Source organism: Hippocampus zosterae, chromosome 14 (assembly GCF_025434085.1).
Source record: "Hippocampus zosterae strain Florida chromosome 14, ASM2543408v3, whole genome shotgun sequence".
Taxonomy (NCBI): Eukaryota; Metazoa; Chordata; class Actinopteri; order Syngnathiformes; family Syngnathidae; genus Hippocampus; species Hippocampus zosterae.
In genome coordinates, this window is record NC_067464.1 from 7,494,262 (window position 1) to 7,511,237 (window position 16,976).

General features: G+C 43.8%; 1 protein-coding gene and 2 long non-coding RNA genes across 3 annotated transcripts in view; 1 reads left to right on the top strand and 2 right to left on the bottom strand.

The window, feature by feature from the left end:
* LOC127614978 (uncharacterized) overlaps window positions 1-16,976 on the top strand; it is a 289,388-nt gene that overhangs the window by 106,477 nt on the left and 165,935 nt on the right. The window lies entirely within an intron of this gene.
* The window catches only part of arid1b (AT rich interactive domain 1B (SWI1-like)), a 156,856-nt gene that overhangs the window by 77,850 nt on the left and 62,030 nt on the right, over window positions 1-16,976 (bottom strand). The window contains exon 4 of the mRNA XM_052086448.1: window positions 16,749-16,856. Within this exon, the coding sequence (XP_051942408.1) occupies window positions 16,749-16,856 (108 nt within the window). The remainder of the gene's footprint in view (window positions 1-16,748; window positions 16,857-16,976) is intronic.
* LOC127614979 (uncharacterized) lies at window positions 5,666-10,264 on the bottom strand. Its single transcript, XR_007966770.1, has 2 exons — window positions 10,213-10,264; window positions 5,666-9,777 (listed from the first exon to the last, which is right to left on the bottom strand). It is a non-coding gene; the product is annotated as an uncharacterized LOC127614979 (long non-coding RNA).

The window sequence follows — 16,976 nt, forward strand, 5'->3', positions numbered from 1 at the left end:
TGAAAGCCTTGATCGTTGTTGCACTAACCACTGACAATTTGCTCGTTAACGGGTTCTTCGCTGGAACTCAAGGCAAAAGTACAAGGGGACATTTCTGAGGGTTGTTTCACGATTGTGTGTGTATATATATATATATATATATATTATATACATACACATCCATACACACATCCATCCATCCACCCACCATTTTCTGATCCGGTTTATCCTCACTAGGGTCGCGGGGTGTGCTGGTGCCTATCCAAGCTGTCTTCGAGCAGAAGTAGAACCAGTTGCCAGCCAATTGCAGGGCACACAGAGACGAACAACTATCTGCGCTCACACTCACACCTCGGGACAATTTTATTCAACCCGAGTACCCGGGGAAAACCCACGCAGGCACGGGGAGAGCATGCAAACGCAAAACAGGAAGGCCAGAGCTGGAATCGAACCCGGTACCCCTTCACTGTGAGGTCGACGCACTAACCATTCGATCACCTGGCCGCCCAAGTCTCTCTCTCTCTCTCGGCATCTTTTAGGTGAGTGGACAAAATCTGCCACAGACAATTGTAAATGTGTGCGTACGCGTCTTGTTGGCGGTTCATAATGGCCCAGGACAATCGATAGCTTGCGCCGCATCATTGCACTGGCAGCATTCACACACACACACACACAAACAGACCAAAAATCAACCGCACAAGAATATATAGTATATTTAAACAGCATAAAGCATTTAGACCAAAGCCATACGCAGCTGCCTTGCTTTCCGAACTTGAAAACATGTAAACAAGCTAAAGTGAGCTTGTTTGGACAGTATCTGTCCAGCACTGACTGTGAGACCGAGTCAAGTTTTGAAAGAACACCTGATCGTAACCCCGCCGACACAAATGTAAGCTCTCCAACTTTCAGAACATTCAAAAAGACTTAAAAAAGTACAACAGCTAATGCAATGTATTTTCCTAAACACACCGACAGGTTATCTGGCCCCGCATCCATTGAGGATAGCTAGCTAAGCAACGGCATCGCTATGAAACTGGAAAACCATCTTACGAAGTATAAACACATCCAGCCTTTGTGTTTTTGTTTTTTTCTCTCAAGAGCAAGGGCAAGCTATTTCCCTACCGCACTCGCAAACTCACAAACAAGAGCCCAGGATTCGTTCGTTTGAGGCTTTGTTTTTGCCGTTTCTCCTTTTCCCTGGCGGAGGTTCTGAAAGTGATTACCAATGCGGTCCACTTCATTAGCATGAGAACAAAAACAGTGAAGGGAACACATTATCACTTCACAAGGAGAGACAGAGAGCTGTCTGCCTGCCTGTTTGTTTACGTTGTCGCATTTGGACGTTTTCTACCGCCGCCGCCGCCGCTGCTGGCGTCCCCAGGGTATGGCGTTTCTGCAGGAGGACGCGATGGAGGGTGGATGCGGGCTTGTGTCGTTTGGAAGACGGCACACAAAGATGCAGACAGAGACGGAGGTTTAACTACACCGTACGCAAAACTAAACTCGTGTCTTGATTGAACTTTGATCACACGGTCACCATGAAATGAAGCACAGTGGTACCTCTACTTATGAAATTAATGTGTTCTGGAGGAATTTTCTTCACTAGTTAAATTTTGTAAGTGGAGACGCGTTTCCATGTAAATGCCCTAATCCGTTCCAACCCCCCCCCCCTCAAGACTCAGACATGAATGTTTCCTAAAGCATCAAATTGCATCAAAATATGTAACAAATCCATGTTACAATTAGATGATTCCACAATATATGAGAATTGTGCATAATATTAAAAAAAAAACTAAGAACCGAGAAAAGAATAACAATTATTTAATTTTTAATTACATCCTCATGGTTTTTTTGCCCTCTTTAGTTCATGTTCTCTCTCAGAAGTGGTTTTTGCCTGTTTTGTAAAGAACTGATCCAAGGGCGTTTGCTTTTGTCGGCTTTTGACGATCCTTCGAAAATGTCCAAAGCATACATCAGCATAGTGAGCGACCGCCCGACTGGTGAAATCTTTTTCTGGGTGATTCACATTTACGTAAAGGGTCGAATGACGAGGACGCTCCATAGACAGACATCTATCTATCTACACACATAGACACATATGGTAGCCCTCTTAGCCAATGGGATGCCAGGAAGATGCTCGGTAATAGCCAATGGCAGAGCAGCTATAAGTATGCGGCGCTCAGGAAACTCGGAGCTGCGACTAGCAGCCCACGCGATATTTTTATCCTTCACATCTTGACATTTCTTTCGTTAACAAGAGGCAATAATTTCCAGCTGAGGCGTTTCGTAACTTGAAAATTTCGGATGGAGACACGTTCGTAAGTAGATGTACCACTGTACACTTGTGCAATGTCATGATCAACAAAAGTATGAGTCAGTTTTAAAAAGCAGATTTTTTTTTCTCAAAAAATGGAAATCTTTTAGTAAAACTCCTCTTTGAGTGAGAAACTAAAGGCAGAAAGTTTCGCGACAGCCTGATGTTTGCGCAATGTCCTGTGCTGTCCTGCAGACATTAAAGCAGGATCCGGATCTATAATCCCTTTTCCAATCATAGGTGCGATTATTTCCCCACTGCTGCGTTAATCTTCCTCCCATATTTGACTCAAATAAATTCAAATCACATCACATTGCAGATGAATTTGTGTCTGGCCTTTTCATTGCTTCACGCTAATGATGTGTGTCGCGTATGGGGGGGCTTTGCAATAACACTCATTTACATCAGTCAAGACACCGATCATTATGACAGCAACGTTAGCATTATCTAATGATAGCAGGGAGAAATTGTAAATCGTTTGTGAATGTTCCTGCACAAAATAGACTCGTCAGTACGTCACAGCGTATCCTAAAACAATCTTCATTCAGGTCCTATTAAAAAAAAACATGTCATGAGCAAAGGGGTGAGATTCAGCCAATCGGAGTGAACAATTACCGCCATCATTGCTTGCATTGCTTAAAATAAATAAAATCTCATTAAGAGCTTATATAATCTTTTCCAAAAAAGAAATGCTTGGAGCAAGCAAAACGCTCTGACATAAAAATGACCCGAAAAGAAGAAACATCTCAACAGACCCAAAAAAGCAAACATATTTTGCCTTGATCTGAGCCGTAAGCCAATTTAGCCCATTTTAGGGGTGCTGAAGCACCCGTGATTACCTGATAACAAGCCGTCCACTGTCGTAACCACTGTCCCTGAAAGGGTTAAATTGGTGGACGACGAAGAATGAGGGCGAAAAAAAAATGAAAAAAAATGATCGGTGCATTAAAGAGTTAATTATGTCACTATCACTCAAATGACTCCAAACTCAAAGAAATTTAAAAAAAAAGTAATTTGCGACAAGTTCCATAGTTTATCGGGTTAAAAAAAAAAATTGTGTTTGTTTCTGTGTAAAAACCAAAGCCAACACCACAGACATGTCTTTCTCGCCTTCCAAAGCATTCTCATCAATGAAATGATTGTTCAATACTTTCCTGAATTTTAGAGGGACGCCCTGTGCAAAAAGATTTTCGCAAAAATCATTTGGTTATGCATATTTTTACTTTTGAATCTTTTTTTTCCGCCCGGTTTTCATCATGATGTGTATTACTTGTATTATGTGTGTGTAAATGTATCATACCAAAGTTTCTCTTCATTTTCAAGCACCAACATGACTACCGGGAGGTGTCGTGATTTTTGCTTACAGACGTTTCGATTGAACATTACGCACTCAACTATTGCATCGCAAGTCAATCTGAATAAAAAGCCAAACATAAAATATAACACATCCACGAATGTCACACATGTACATCTGCTCCATCGCTCCCTCACGTTTGTTTCCACATTAAAACCCCCCCTCGAAGAGAATCGGGCTTTGATAATTAAAAAAAAAAAAAAAAAAAAAAAAGGATGTCCGTTCTTTCCCTTCTCCAGCAATTCCTCCTGTCCTGGGAAGGATGTCAAAGGTCACCAAACCCAAATGAGAACTCCTTTGTCTCGCCGACACGTCCTCACCTCGGGCACATGCCCTCTGCGTCAGAATACATTTTTGTCCTTCTCCAAGAAGGACTTCTTCCGTCTCCTTGGTTCCCTTTCTGCTGCTGACCTTGCCTTCCCTCATCGCGGGCCCATGTTGCTTTTCATTGATGAGGGGCTTGATGGTGGAAGGACAAGTGCTCCTCTAAGCCAAGCTCCTCTTTGATGGGAATGGATGGAGGTGGAGGTGGGGGGGATGGGGTGGTAGAGGAGTAAAGCATCAGGTCTTTCTCCTTCTACGCAAACCATAGACTGCAAACACACACACACACGTGCGGGTGTTCTTGCTTTGAACTGAGTGCTGCAGTGTTTTCAAAGTACAGGTTTAAAAAAAAAAAAAAAAAAAAGAGGAGAGAGAGAAGGACACTTCAAGGTGAATTTGATTTGCACATAATTTTAACCAACCCACGACAAGTGCAAATTCAGCATGAAAGCTCCTGCTTTCTCATGCAAGAATCCAACTACGGCGAGAAAAGGACTGGGAGAGAGCCGCGGTCGTCACAAGTGGAGGTTTGGAAAATAAACGGAAATTCTGAGTTGCGAGCTTCGACTCTCGATGCATTTGTTTTGTGGCCTGCCTGGCTTGGAGTCTCAATCTGTCCCCAAAAGGTGAAGTGAGGACTTTCACGTCGGTCTCATTTAAGCATCTCTTCATGAATGAGTCAGGCAAAGTCGAACCTGGACGCAATCTTATAATAAGCCCACATTTTCGGAACAAAATAATACACTAAGAGCAGATTTGGAGCTACTATTGTGCTATCAGCAAACAACTCCTCCAACCATGTGTATGCACGGTCCAGAAGTTGCGCTTTGATTTTTGTGCATTCTCAAAACATGCTTGCCCAAATCACGTCAAGTGCAAAGCTCGTATTGAAAAGGCTCCATTGGCTCTGCTTCCAGCGAAAAAAACCCTCGGAATGAACCTGCTACAACAGGATCCAAATGTCCATTTGAGAGGATGGAAAAACAAACAAACCCTTCCATCCTAAATGTATGAGTACGACGGAGGACGAGAATCAGGAATGAAAATGTGAAGACGCAGAAACACTTCAGAGACAACAAATCAAATCAGTTGTAACTCAATTCAGAGACGGCTTGTTCTGGGGGGGTTTTCATCCTGATGTCTGGTCCCCTCCGCCCGCCCTCCACCAATAAACTGTGATGAGGTTACTAGTAGGACAAATGCTACGCAAAATAACAACAAGCAAATGAAGCCCGATGAGGGTATGAAAGCTTCGTGTTTGTAAATTGTCGAAATATGTTTCCTGTCAAAACAATCGTGACGGCACGTTTCAAAATATGCATCAGCATATGACTCGTGAAAGTAAAATATGACAATAGAACAATTCGACGAAGGGATGTTCACTTGATGAAACAGAATTTAGACATCTTTGAATTCTTTGGTTTTAGGAGTGGAGACTTTTGAGGGCGGTCAATAAGTCTTTCTGATCACTGGCCCAGTTTTTTTTTTTTTTTATGAGTTAAGTCTGCCTTTATAAAGAAAATCATTCTTCATTTTGACCTGTTAGAGAAATTCCATGAGTGTGATCATCTAGTACCGGCATGGATTCAACAGAAATTTCTATTGTAGAGCCGCTAGTAGAAATATTTTCTTAATCAATCCCTTTATTTTTTAATTATTTTTTTTTAGCAGTTGATTATTCCGATTTTTTCCCCCCCAAAATTTTATATTTCCATCGCTGTATTTGGGACATTGGTTCAAATCGAGAAAAAAAGAATCATGATTCAATACTGCTTTGGTCTGTATCATATCATCAATTATGTGAATCAGTATTTTGCCCAGGTAGAAGCGGCGACAGGTCATCGGCGAACGTCTGGAGAATGTTTGAGACCTCAATCGAACCCTGACGCAAGAGCAACATTCCCTTCGCAAACACTCCCAAACGTTCACCCCCCCACCCCGCCCCCCCCAGTCAGTGGGACGAACAAAGCCGATAACGCATCACATGCAGTACTTCCACAAAAATCAGCCCATCACAATCGGCGGTTGATCGATTGGCGCGTTGTGTACTTCCTGTCGCGGCTGTTCGCTATTTTATGCGTGGAGCGTGGCATGCGAGACGTTGATGACTACGACAGCAGGCAACAGAATTGTATCTCAGAGTTTCAGTGTGTGTGTGTGTGTGTGTGTTTGAAGCGTGCTTGGATTTATCGTTTAGCCAAGTCGAGCAGATGGCCGCACACCTCCAAAAGAGCGATGAGACCGCAAGAATGGGGCCATCGGTGACATCACTGACTCCGACCATGTGTGAGAATGCGTGTGACCACACTTAACTGTATGAGTGTGTGACTCAGTGTGACCAAAGCAAATGTTACTCAAGCGCCATTTTGGTCCCGCTGGACAGTTAGTAGCTCGAGTGCCAAGCACTGTTTGTAATCAGTCTGGCAGGTCGGGAACACGCCGAAACGGACTGGAGAGTCATCAAGGCAGGGCTCAATGCCACTGGGAGAAAAGCCCTCCAGATTTTGGACCCTCTTCTCTGTCTCCTCCATCAAGCACGTCCTCTTCCTCCCTCCTTTTTCTTCCTCCCATCAAGACACGGCGTAACGGTCAACAAAATTTGCCGACTGGTAAGCACCCCCGCTTTTAAGTACATCGGCACCTATTTCACGTGACCTTGGCACGTGCGCATTACCATCGTAACTAAACGGCACATGACGCCAACACAGTGACGCAGGTAGTGACATACCATCGATTTTTTTCCTTCTTTCAATACACCAATGATGGAATAATGGCCTTGACGTTGTCTTTTTTTTTTTTAATCACAACTTTGCACACTGCACCTCAAGATACACTGCGATATGAATCCAGCCATCTATCCGATTCCACTTCGCCTCTCTCCGAGGGCTCACTGAAACAAACGGCCATGAAAATAATCCCAAAACTCCGTCTCGTATTAGCAACTCAAACAAGCCCGACACAACTATCTCCAATCTGTGCAACGTTGTACACGCATGTGTATGTGTGTGTAATTTCACTCGCGTTTTGCCTGTGAGCACAGTATGCAGCCAGCTAAACCTTCTCAAAGATAATGAGAGCGAGAAAGTGAAGAAAAAACCCCCCCCAAAACCTTTATCTTAATCTTTAAAAGGCTCGGCGTGAAACTGGAATCCAGCTGTGAACTGGGTCGTGAGTGTGGTATCTGTGTGTGAACGCATTTCAGCATAGATATTCGTGTGTGTGTGTGCGTGCACGTGTGAAGGAGTTAAAAGTGCACACATACATTTTACACCGGCAGATTAATAGCAGCACTATATAGTGCCATCAGGACTCATCACAGTGTGGATCATGCATAATAAACCTCCCACGTAGTGCGCATGCACACACACACACACACACGCAAAGCTAGTCCTGTTGCTGCCCCTAACTTCAAAGTTAGATGTAATTTCAGCCTCCGAGCAGCCAGAGGGAGCCATGCTGATGGCAGCCGAGTTCCTCCTCTAAATAGCTCCTTCCTACCATCCTACCCCATCGACATTCATTAGCCGGGCTCTCTCAGTCATCTCAGACAATGTGTTGGGACACCAGGCATGCCAGGATCAGACATAAAAATAAACTCAATGGAGCACTGAAGGCAAGGGAAAGAGGGAGGGAGAGGAAGGAGTGAAGGAGAGGTCACAAAACACAGTCGAGAGACAAATAAAAAGACAGAGATGGAACTTGTTTTTCTCTTCTGTTTTATGTTCTAGTTCCACGCTGTACCCGAAATGGGAAAAAACTGGACAAAGTGTGAGTGGAGGAAAGCTGTCACTGCGCTTCAATTACTCCCGTTTGTACACACACACACACACACACACGCGCGCGCACAGACGCACCAAGTGATTTACTAATGGATCCTTCTCATGTCCTAACGATTAATGAATATAAAATTGATGTTTCCAATCTTCTGCTCAAACTGGCCAAATAACATTTAAAACCATTTGAACTGCAATTTTAAAAATTAATATCGTAATGAGAGAAAGTCACTATTCATAAAAGAAAAGCGGAGAGAGCCAGAAGCCTTTTAGCTGAATATGAAATCTACATATCAAGTACAGTACAGGCAAATGAGATGTGGAGTCATACTTTTTACATTTAAGGAAGGCAAAAAGTGCACCAAAAAAGTGAACAATCAAATATTTACTGGAACCACTTGGTGAAATAAAACGGAGTAAATTCAACACAGCATTTTTTTTTAACGGTGTACCGTAATCTATTTATCATAGAATGCTCATGCAAGATTTTATCAGTCAGTGAACTACACAGCGCGTTGGCGCGCGTGTCTGCATGCAGCTGCACATCCAGAATAACTCCTCTCTCTCCTGGGGTCGTTTTCGTTCATCCCGTCTTCCAAATACGTTATCCAACAGGTACAAAGTAGAAACACTCCTTGTCAGAGGACACAAACCCTTTAACAAAGGATTTTTTTTAAAATTATAACTTTTTAAAAAGACTCTAATCCGGGGACATTTATTTCCCTCGTCAGTCTGAAAGCCCTTATTCCCCACCCCCCTTCTTCCTCCCTCGTCCCCCGTAGCGGGTGGAGAGGCGCCAGTGGAAACTAGTGTTTTCTTAACCAAGTTCATCCCTCTCCATTTCCCCTCAGTCTCAAATCATGAAGTCTGTCACACACTGGGGCTGCACTAATGTAAAAGCGCACACACACACACACACACACCCACACACACGTATTACACTTAGCTACCATTCTCACCGGCTGGCCTGTCCAAAGTAGATGAGTAAAAAGCATGACCTCCCATGTCTCCCTGCTACTGCTGCTCAGCCTTGTGTTACCAGCTTGCTCTAACAACTGGCACTGGGCAGAAGAGCTCCCAGTAGGTAGAACCATGTCTCGCCGTCAAGATGCAACTAAAAGCCTTCAGAAAAGAAAATATTGCCCAGCTCCCCCACTGGGATATTTTCTTTTCGTGTGTCTCTGCTCCACGGGATCGCAATGTCATTCGCGGGGTTAGTGCAGGGAGGCCTCCAGAGTCAACACAGTCTAAAGGCCCAACTAATGGCTGGTTTCTTTTCAACTTGACTTCAATTCAAACCTGACTCATATCATGTTCTTCCTGAAAGATGCAACTGTGGAGCCGAACTGCCGCCGACTCTAATTGGACTCCAGTCATGTGAACTCTTAAAAAGGGAAGCTAATGGCGTGGCAGACAGTTTTCACCTCAGATCATTTCTGCTTCCGGCGCAGCTATCATACCAAGCCGTGGGGGTACACATGGTACACCCATGTAATAAACACGTGTTCACCACTCTTGAAGAAGATGGAAAAAAATGTTCACATGAAACTGTGTCTGAGGTCAATGATTTATGAAGAGCAGAAAAAAACGGGCCGACGTACAAGCGTGAAACGAGACTGTCTGCATTTTCGATGAAGCTCGTTCTTCTGACTGGCAGTGTCATAATAGCGGCGCATGTGGTGATTAAAAAAAAACAACAAAAAACAGATTGCCTGTTTGTGATGCTAGGTTTAAGATGTGAGCGAAGTTAGCAAGTAAGTTTTCCAATTTGGAGGCGTCTCGTTAACCCTTTCAAGGAAACGGCGGGTACTACAGTGGACAGCTTATCATGTTATCCGGTTACAGGGTGCATGAAAGGCTTAAGTACAATCTTGAAACCCTCCAAAATATTGTTAAACATTAGAATACCGGATTGGCCCAAATATAAGACGGCCCTGATTATAAGACGACCCCCTCTTTTTCAAGACTCAAGTTTGAAAAAATACTTTTTGAACACCAAATAATTTTTTATACAGAAAATAATGACAGTACATCTGAAACAAATGATTATAATAATATATTTGGAAGAAAAAGCATGTTGTTTTGCCTCATTCAAATCTTAATATCTGAATTTTTACATTTCAATATGTAAACTAAAGTACAATCGCATTCGTGAATGAATGGCTTCTGGTTTTTGAAACGTAAATTACATCATAACTTCTCCTCAGCTGCCGGTTAACCTGGCCGATCTTCGACCCACTTATCTCCAGATTGTCGCTACGTTATCTCTTCTATTATTTTCTTCTCTTTTCTTTCCAATTGCTATTTGTTATTTTTCTTCTTCGTTCTACCACTATTTTTATTTTTATTCTTCGTGACATGGGCTCACTTTGGCCTGGGGAGTCAAGTTCAGCATTTGCTTCAATGATATCTGGCGCCATCTAGCGTCGTGAATGGGTATGATGTCTAGACCCCGAATATTAGACGACGCACACTTTTTCAGTCTTATTTCAATGCAAAAAACAGCGTCTTATATTCGGACCAATAGTTTTTGGAGAAAAAAAATAAAGTGCGTGGTGACTTGATGTCCACGAGAAAGTGTGGGGTGAAATCAGTTGCATTAAAGCAAAGCGAAGGAAGCCAAATCCAAATGATGACATTACATGAAAATGTGAGCCGCAATTACAAATATCCAAACCGTAAGGGACTCCGGTTGGCATGTTGAAATTGTTTCTGCGGTGTGACAGAGAGAATTCCTCTCCATGTGAAAGTGGCTTCAGATTAGCGCTCCTATTCTCGGACAAGCGACGCGTTCGCGGCGGCAGTGGCCTGGAGCTGCTGCGGCCTTCGGCGCTGCTGCACCTTCTAAGAATAGGCGGCAGCATCCAGGGCACATTTTGTCTCCGTGTCGGCCCAATTCCCGCTCCCTCTCGCATGTCCCGCCTCCATAGAAATGGACCAAAGAATCATGTCAGACGGCAGTTATTCCCGTTTGAGAAATGTAGTGGGAGACGATGTCATCGTGTCATTACTCTATACTTTCCACTCTTTTCACCCCTCATTCACTCCCCCCAGCGTGAGCGAATGTGGAGGCTGAATGTAACCCTGCTGGATGACATTACCGTGGGCTGCCTGCTGGCCTGTCTGGGATTCCAAAATAAAACACAGCGGTGTGTCTGAGCCAGTCAGGACACATACTGGAGAGAGAAACTCGCATGCTTTGACGGAGCATCCAGTGTGAAACTGGCAGAACGTGCCTCGGTGCGCTTTATGCATGTTGGTGTGCCAAGGTACGTGCGTGTGCCTGTGTTTCAGTGAGGTATGAGAGAGACATAACGGGAAAGAGAAGAGAGCGAGTAGGTTAGCTGGCCTCTCCAGCTGTGGCTTGTCAATCATTCCCGACCTAACACTCAGAGAAGGGCAAGCCGGACACGAGTGGGAGGGACACTTAGTATTGGACAACTTTTCCCTTTTGGAAAGTCAAGCGAAGGCAAATGAGCATAAAAAGACAGAGGAATAGTTAACTCAATGTGAGTGGAAAACATGCTGCTGCCAGAAACCCCCTGGCCTGCCTTCAGCATCGCCGTCACCCCACACAAGTGACAAAAAGATAACCACGTTTCACCTCAACGCTTCACACACTTTCTCTCTCCTCTTATTTGCTTCCTTAGTCCTTGCCTCCCATCCTCTTTCACCTCCTCACCCCCTTCTCACTCTGCGTTTACACATGGCTGGCCATCCACTCCCATGTCTCGGAGCATAGGAGGCGGCGCGGCAGCTTGGCAGGCTGTCAGGGGAGCGCTGGAGAGCTGGGAACATGTAGTGACTGGAACAAGGGTGTGTATCTCTTGACTGTTGGATTCTTCACACAACTGTTTTTGCAAAGCAAAAACCGTTACCATCTTTCAACTTGAGGCGAGACGCCGGAATTTTGCTCCCGTTCAATTTCCAGTCGCAGTTAAATCACTGAGCACACAACAGCAGGAAATAGCAGAGCAGGTCAGTAGACAGCCAATATTGGGCGGGCACTGTGAAAAATGGAGCAACGGGTTGTTAAATAAAATCAAAGTGTCGCACATTCGAGCTGTGCTGTAAAACAAATGTCGAGATCATGAAAAACTGTTGTTGTCGCAGTAAAAGCGGAACCGGTGCCCGCGGATGAGACGTCAGTAAATTTTGTGAGGCATGAGGATGAACTTGGCGTGTTTGGAATTTTGTGTGTGCTCTTTGGAGAACACCACAGAAGGGCAAGTGTAATGCCAATTTTCCACTCTTACTTTGGGAGAAAATTGATTTCAAAATACAGACTGCACTGGAATCACTAGTCAAGCTCTTAGATTCCACTGTAAGGGAACAGACCTTTTTTTTTTTTTAAACAAATGTCTCCAAGCCCCTCAGGATGATGAAGAGGAACAAATACAACGATTCAAAACACATTTGGCCCAACCAAGATGTTAACGCTGTTCAAAAAGATGCGTGACTCCAAAAGATGACTGCAATCAAGCGTGCCTTTGTAACTTTTATCGGCGTGTTTGGAACCGTGCGAAATTCCAGAAAAAGCCAATACACTTGGGGGGAAATCCCAAAAGATGCTCCTCGAGATGACATTGACGCCAAGTCTTTACGAAGCACATGTTCTCGTCAGTGGCTTTTCTTTGCTGCTATCTTCCAACAGATGTTGTTGTGTATGAGTTGAACTGGGCGTATAGTGGTGTGGTTGTACTCTGCAATCGCGTAGAACTGGCAGTTCGATAAAAGACACCATTGTTACAGAAAGACTTTTTACGCTATTTCAAGTGCCGATCGCACACGGTAACTGACCGTGATTGAAACCAACTGTGATGCCGCTCTTTATACGTTGCGCTAACTGTCACCCATCAGTGACAGCCCCGTCCCTCTTAAAGCGCTCGATAAATCCAACAATATGGGTTTACCCTGGAAGGAGTTTGTTTGATTTCTTCATGATTTTTGCGGTCCTCTGACCCGAGGACTTGACTCAGAGTCCGAGGCCAAGGATCAAGAACCGACTTTCGGTCCTCGAGCCGGTCCTCGAGGCTAAGGACCGCCTTTGAGGACCACAACACTGAGAACTGCACGGCATCATGTTGACAACCGTTTTAGCAACGTGATTTAGTTGGCTAGGATGGACACAATTTTAACCCTTTGAGGGACAGCGGTGACTACAGTGGACAGTTTACCATGTTATCAGGTTACAGGTTGCATGACAAGGTTAAAAATGCACATTTTAAAGTCGGTAAGAGAGTTAAAGTCAGGCATACCTGAGCGTTAACTCAGGTAGACTGGAACTTGAAAACAGTGCTATAATAATTGTCATGCTGATCTCCTTAAGACTCATCCGTTTTGGTCCTTTTGCGAATTTCTCCATTGTGAGAAAAATCAACGTTTTCTTCATCTTCTTGTTAAACCACGTATCAAACTCAGCTTCTCCCGAAGCATATTTTCAGTGTTATAATGTGGGACCGGAACGGCGCGAGGTAAACGACACAGCCGGCTTCCAATAGCTGCCAGGAAAAGCAAAAAAGTGCATTGATTTTTTTTTTTTAACAGCTAATGAAGTGTCAACCAAGATAGCATTGAGCATTTGCCCAAGGTGTAACACAACACCAGATTGACTAGCAATGTTCAAACTTTTTTTTCCCATATGTCAGAGGATCCCCTCCCCCTGCTCGAAGCAACCTTTGTGCGATTGCACAATGAACAATAGTTGGTTTATCCGATTCGTGTCCAGGACATAATAAATGAATATCAAATAAATATACGGTGCTAAACTATTTAACATAAACAAAAATAATGCAGTTTATGACCCGGTGCATTTATGTATAATTATTATGTTGTTGTTTTTTAAATGGTGCACCCAACTGTCCATATAATACGTACGTAGAGAAATACATTTCTTTCAATAATGGAAAATGTTCTTTACATTTGGTCAGAAAATATGTCACAAAATGGCAATTTGTCTTCCCTTTTTTTTAATCGCAATAAGATCGCCATAACCCCACAACCCCCAACCACCCCTACCCACCAAATCTCTGAACATAGCTATTTTTCCCTACTTCTTATTTCATATTCAACGTGACGGAAAAATAAAAAGAATAAGAATGAAATGGAGCGACAACGGTGTCAACGTAATAATACGGTGATGATTTCATACGTTTAGGATTTTCACAGACATCATGGCCCTTTGAGGGAAACCAAAAGTACGTTGCGGCCAGTGGTTAAAATGACTTTGACAACCATGTTTACATAATTGGCCACATTATAATAAGGCCGATGGATCAATTGATGGATTCTGGTAATGGTCCCGGTTGATTGTAGTAAGCTATTGCATCTTTCCTAAGGCTCGTGACCAAATTTCCATGTCATTCAAACACAACCAATAAAGCATTCAAATCAAACTCAGTCCTGTGGCCCAGTTTAAACACCCATCTTTGATCAGAGCCCAGATTTGAACTATAAAGCTTGAAAAAACAGACAATTTGGAGCTTTTTTCCCCCTCATGTTGAATTGATAAACTGATGACTGTTTATGAATCACTTTTTTTTCAAAATTGAAAAATCAAAAAATACATGGATTCTCTCCTCCGACTGCAAAAGTGGTGGCCAGTAACTGGATTTTTGGCAACATTGTGAACAGAATCTGTACAGTGAGACTGTAATTGGAGGCATCTGTAGCTTAAGTACAACGTATTAAAGACCCGCGGGGACGGGGGTGACTCTCATTCATGATAAGTCAGAAAAGTTCCCTTTCGTCTCTCTTCAAAAATCCCGCCACATCACACAACAGACGCGTCCCAAAACAACAACATGACACTTTGCCGACCCGCACTCCCTCCCACCTGCCAAAGAAAGAGGAAGAAGAGATGACAGCAGCTTTAGAACTGACATCAAACGTGAGTGAGAGAGGGAGAGGAAAAGAAAAAAAAATGTTACAACTGCACCGTGACAGCTTGCCGAAGAACATAGCGATGCCAAGCGAACGCGCTCTTTCGCAATGTTTTCACCAAGCATTAAAGTTTGGTTCAGAGTGTCATGGTTCCGATCATCAACTTGTGAAGGGCACCGAAATAAACCAAGCAAGCGCACTGGTACTGCATGTTCCCACAAAGCAAATACAGTACAGTTCGGCGATTTCCGCCGCGATCTTTGTAGTCTCGCAATCACCGCCGGGTCCTTATATCGCGTAGCATCATAACAGCACGATAATGTGTAATTAAACGGTGACAAATACAACACGGCGTACGCCGTGTGCCGCTCATCCATTCACAAGGGAGACAAACAAAGCATGACTTGTGCTCTCCATCGTGATCCAATTCAATGGCCCTTTGTGTTTTGTTCAAGTCCCGCTGTTAAAAAAAAAATCTGCTGGGACGCGGCGCTTACGCACGCACACAAACACGACCACACCACACGGCTGCGACTGGTACTCGCCGCGAGGGCGCTGGAAAAAGTGGAGTGGAATTTTTTGGGACCTTTTGGAAGAAAATTACTGACAACTGTGTATCGGATGAAACTCAAGCTATTTCGTGGTAAAAAGGCTATTTAAAAAAAGGGGGGGGGGCATGCAGGCAAAATGAAAGAACACCAAGTGCTGTTGTTCTTTGTTCACTGGTGCTCTTTGTTGGATTTATTGGAGGGTTCAACTGTTGTGCTTTAACAAGCCATACACTCTGGCGTCTTTTTACTATCCTACTTTCACACTTCACACATGGGTGAAATGCAAGAAAGGGCAAAGGTTTTCCTTTCCAAACTGTACTGTGAAAGTACAGTTTCAATGTGACAAACCAAGCCATCGTGATTCCATATCCGATGGGATACGAAGGCCTATTCGGTGAACCCCTGCCTGTTGGAGGTAATATGTTCTGTAATCGGGGTGTAATCTACATGCCCACTGCGATGGTAAAACTGCAACCTTCAATTTGGGTTTTGAGGCTACACATTGATTTTTTACATTTTTACTATTAAAAAACAACAAACAAAAAAAAATCACTGCTAAAAACTACAATATCAGAGGGGCACGAACAATTCACCTTGATGCAGGACAGGAAAACTACCGTTCAATTAAAAGCCTCCACCCCCGTGACTTCAGTGGCGCCGTTGCTCCGAATTCACTCGGTTCCATCCGTGCCATTTGTTGGTACAACAGGGACAGGTGGGGTTGCTTTTATGACGTGACCACAGAAAGATAAGCAGTGTGGAACGCAAAATGAAGAAACAGATGACAAGAAGGCGATGTGAGGACAGAGATGGGGTTCGATAATGCTCCTCGTGGAATGTAGCTTGCAAACACAAAGACAGAAGGCACATCTTTGGAAAACTTCCTGCTTCTTTAGGTCCTCATCTGCATTCCACATTTATTGCATTCTGTGTGCATATGTGTGTTTGTTCGTGTGTGTGTGTGTGCGCAACCAATAAGCTTCAACCATGTTAAACAACATCCTGTGTTCATTTCTGAAAAGTTTCCACTCTTCATCTCATTCTTTTCACATTCCCTCCAGCAAACTCACGCAGACACCTCAAGGCGCTTAAGCCAAAGACTTGTTAACCCTTTGCTTTACTACATCCATGCGAGGACTTAACTGATTAGTTTAGGCAAAAAAAAAATATATATATATCAAAGCAGCCTGAACTAATAGACCATTCCGGCCTCACCGATTGTTTTCTCAATTACTCTGGCAAGCAGCCCATTTAACAAGTTTGAGTGAGCCCAAATGCCAAATGCAGCGTGCGTGGGTTTCCAAGTGTGGCTGTGCGCTTTAGCACGAGAGCTTGTGACCGCGCATATGCTTTCCTTGTGCCTGTGGGTGTATTTGTGAGAGAGCGCATGACGCTTTGACAACCGATGCCTCTTCCATCCTCGCTTACAAACCCAGCCAAAACATGGGACAAAGAAGCGGACCATGTGGTAAACCGGATGCATGCGACTGAATAAGAACTCAGAAGTGAACAAATGCAAAACTCTCTTCAGTCATTTCGCTTCTTGGGCCACAGTACTGTTATTCACTCACCGGCAGACTAGAAGGGCGGTCCTGGGAGGAGACGCCATCCTCGTTGTTGCTCTTCCCAGAATTCCCTGGGCCCGGACCTCTGGTGCCATAATTCTCTTGCGGTGCCTCCTTCAAAGAAAGAGAGAGAATTGGAAAACGTGAATAAAGTAGGCGAGTCAATCAATCATAATTTTTGTGATTTCCATAGTTAACTCGTGATTTATCGCAAATTAATCGCATCTTTGTATT